Source organism: Poecilia latipinna, unplaced genomic scaffold (assembly GCF_001443285.1).
Source record: "Poecilia latipinna isolate Pla-1442-1.1 unplaced genomic scaffold, P_latipinna-1.0 Scaffold3236, whole genome shotgun sequence".
Lineage (NCBI taxonomy): Eukaryota > Metazoa > Chordata > Actinopteri > Cyprinodontiformes > Poeciliidae > Poecilia > Poecilia latipinna.
In genome coordinates, this window is record NW_015115852.1 from 35,364 (window position 1) to 39,047 (window position 3,684).

The following is a 3,684-nucleotide window of genomic DNA, read 5'->3' on the forward strand; positions in this document are numbered from 1 at the left end:
ACATTATGGAAAATAATGAACTTTATCACAATATTCTAATTTTATGACCAGCACCTGTATAAATTTCCCCCCACATTGGAAAGTATCGATTTTTCATCAGCAAGAATCGATAAGTTAAATCATAGGGGTCCATAGACTTATAGCGTCTTTTTCACATGTCTGGTTTGTGACGGTGTAGCAGCAAGACTCCGCCTCCCCAAGTCTCACTTTCAGCTTGTACTTGAAGTGCACATTATAAACTACACACCAGTTTTTAAATTGTGTCAATAGGCCAAGTAAAACAGGAGTTATACTAAAATAAGTAAACCATATTTTTCCGAATGTCAAAGAAATGTCAAAATCAGGCTTAACACCTGAACTTCTAAACGTAAAAACCGAAACGCAACATTATATTTCTTTGTTTTTGGAAATCTCAAATCTTCAATAAATAATTATGGGCTGTATTTTGTTGCTAAGAAGCTAAGTAAAGTTGCGCAAGTATCCGTGAAAGAGAAGCAGAACGGAGTAACGGTGCGAACAGAGCGGCGGCAAAAGCAGTGAGATCGCGAAATTGATGCAAAGTTTGTATATTGGAGCGATCGGTGGCAAACACTTCGTAATTTGCTTTTAGCTTAGTGGTTTCTGTTCTGTATATAAAAGATGAACACCCAGCATGCAGCGGAGATCTGTTTTGAGCTGGAAGACGAAGAGGAAAAATCCACAGCCGGAATCCGCGGCGCAGTGAGGATTTCCATGATGACGACGGCTGATTGATCATTCTTATTAGCAACTGACAGTATCAGAGACTGAAAGTGTGATCGATGAGATCCTTGCAGTCTGAGAGGCAGCTTCTTAGAGAGCCAAAGAGGGGAATGGCGGCGCTGCGCAGCTGCAAAGAGTCGATCACTATGGGGTGAGGCAGAGCCAATCCCCCTGCAGCTAGTAGTAAACGGCTTACAGCCACAGCTAACTCCGGGAATTAGCCGTGGAAACCCAGCTGGTTTCCTCTTTAAAAATACCTCTCTGGTTTGAAGAGTTCAGGTGAGCTCCAGTACCGTGGGTCCATGTGCAACAAATGCACTGGGATCCCAACTAACGTTCCCTCTGGGATGGTGATGCCATTAATCTCCATCGTCTTTTTGCATATCCTCTCAAGTCGAGGCGCAGTGGGAAGTATTCGCTGGGACTCACACAAAACCTGGTCCAGGTACTCCAGACTATTAAGGTCATCATAGGAAATGGAAGCCTGGATGCAGCAGAGTAAGTTGGATGTAAAGGAACACCCTAAAACTCAGAGATTATGTAAAATAATAATAATAAAAAAAACAATAATTAAAGTGTCAATCTACATTATTCTGTAGGCGGTCGTCGATTTCTTTCTGTAGCGTCTGCATGATATCAGGGTAGAGTGCCAGATTATAAAGGAGGAACGACAGGGTTGTGCTGGTTGTCTCAAAGCCAGCGAAGATGAATATCATGGCCTGGGAAAGGATCTCGTGCTCAGTCAGACCTGCAACCAGACACACTGATGTGAGTTAATCATCTGCTTCAGATTACTTCTGCTCAATAAGCAACAAATGATGCCTTGATCCACAACAAGTTCAAGAAGGGATAAAAGCCAAAAGGCATTGATTGACATTTATCAGTTTGACAAGGTTACAAAGCCATTTTCTAATTCACCCAGTGAATCCTCATGTACAAATGGGGGGGAGAACATGGAACATGGCAAACCTCCAAAGTGGGATAGTTACTGAAAAAAATGATTCCTCATGAAGAGAGCTGCAGATTTCACTTGCATAGTTAAGGTAAAGAGATTGTGAAAAAAATGGCATCCATGGGAGAGCTTCAAGACACAAACTACTGCAGATCAAGACATAGACAAAAAATAAATATCTACCCCAAAGTAAACGAACAAAAAAAAAAACAAACAAGTTTGGACCTTTTTGTCAGGCGTGAGTCATGTTATTTCTAACATCAAATAACTAACACTTAAGAAGAATACCATACCAACAGTCAGACATGGTGGAGGTAGTATGATGGTATGGGCTTAACTGTTGTTGCTAATATTGTTTAAAAAAAAAAAAAAGTACAGTACTAGTTCCACTGGCATATTTTTTTCACTTGGAAAACTCTTCCAGTAGTGATTAAAAGAAGCTCCTATATCTTGCTGAAAAGGTATTTTTAAGTTACTACACTTGAAATAAGATAAAACTCAGATATTTTCACTAGAAACTTGCCACAAAAAAAAAGAGTTAAGATTTTGTTGTTGTTTTTTTTTTTTGCGTTATTAGTGGACCTTTTGATTGTAGTTTAAATTTCAGCCCCCGTCATTCACTGTCAGTGAAAACAGACCTTTACTTGGTTGCTCATGTTCGCTCTTTATGTCGCTTTCTGGGATCTCACTCTGAATCATCACCTGCAGGAAGTCTCCACGAGTCTGGATTTACATAGAACATATTTACCTGCACGCACTAATGTTTGTTTTTGTTGTTTTTTTAAACCATAGGAGATGTTGGCAGCAAATCAACACTTACCGATACGTCTGCTCTATGCTGGCCTTTAAATTTCTTAACGATGTTGTGAAGAAAGTTCAAACTGGATGAGGGCAGGACCTCAACCTTGAAGAGCTTCAGCAGGTAACGGCCAAGAGGAAAGATCGCTAAAAAGACACAAAGTTGTCAAATGAAAATAGACAGTGTGTTCTAGTCGTATTAAATGAAATGCTCGACCAGCAAAGAGGGAAGAGGATGGCGTACAAGAGAGAAAAATCGGCAAGAAATTGATTTTCATAATCTTCTGCATGTGAACTATAACAGGGTCGTCGGGGTTGTTGATGGAGTCCGTCTCCACGCTGAATGAGGCGCTGGTCACCACGTCCAAACTGTATGGCGCAACGAGTCTGAAAAGGAAGAAAGAAGTAAAGGCTTGTGTTGTTATTCGTTTGGGGAGGAACGGTTCAAAATCAGGGGTAATACAACGGATCAAAACACTTACTGTTTGACAAGAACGGGCTCATCCAGGTTCATTTTTCCAAGCTTCACAACAAGTCGATCTGCAAAGCGAGCAACCAAGGGAAAAACCTTCAGGAAAAAAAAAAAAAAAAAAAAAAAAGAGTTAAAACTGTATCTAGCTGTGAATTGCTTCTACGAAAGGCAATACAGCAACTCTGAATACAACAGGTGGCGCTACGGATCAATTTTGCTGCACCCGCTGAATATTCATATACGGATCATACAAGTCCAGATATGGGCAAATATCCTTCATGAGCAGTTTGGTGGTGATCCATGTTTTCGATCTCGACCTCGAATGAAGAGAAAAGGTGTTTCTGATTTATTCTGTTGCTATTCGTGTGACATTTGTAGTTTTCATGTTTTTCTTAATTGTTGTCATGTCTCCAAGTTATTCATCCTATATGCACACAAAGAACCTCGATCGAAACTGCAGCTGTAGTACAAAATGACTGAATTCCTCCCTGTTGCAGACCTTTTCGCAACGCACAGATGTGGATAAAAATTATTTTTCTCATTAAAATGTGTGAAATGTTGACAGACTTAAAAAAAAAAAAAAAACTAAATTGTGCACTGTGGACTGTCATTGCCCTTAAAACTCTTATATTTTCACAAGTCTTAATGGATCTTAATGCATTTGTAAAATTTTAAAACTGATGTGTACACTTACCAATACTTGATAAAAATAGTATTCAAG

General features: G+C 39.7%; 1 protein-coding gene across 1 annotated transcript in view; it reads right to left on the minus strand.

The window, feature by feature from the left end:
* The window catches only part of LOC106940465 (cytochrome P450 3A40-like), a 19,624-nt gene that overhangs the window by 10,546 nt on the left and 5,394 nt on the right, over nt 1–3,684 (minus strand). Inside the window, exons 6-11 of the mRNA XM_015023229.1 lie at nt 2,974–3,059; nt 2,736–2,878; nt 2,514–2,638; nt 2,332–2,416; nt 1,329–1,489; nt 999–1,225 (exon numbers count right to left, since the gene is read on the minus strand). Coding sequence (XP_014878715.1) covers nt 999–1,225; nt 1,329–1,489; nt 2,332–2,416; nt 2,514–2,638; nt 2,736–2,878; nt 2,974–3,059 — 827 coding nt within the window. The remainder of the gene's footprint in view (nt 1–998; nt 1,226–1,328; nt 1,490–2,331; nt 2,417–2,513; nt 2,639–2,735; nt 2,879–2,973; nt 3,060–3,684) is intronic.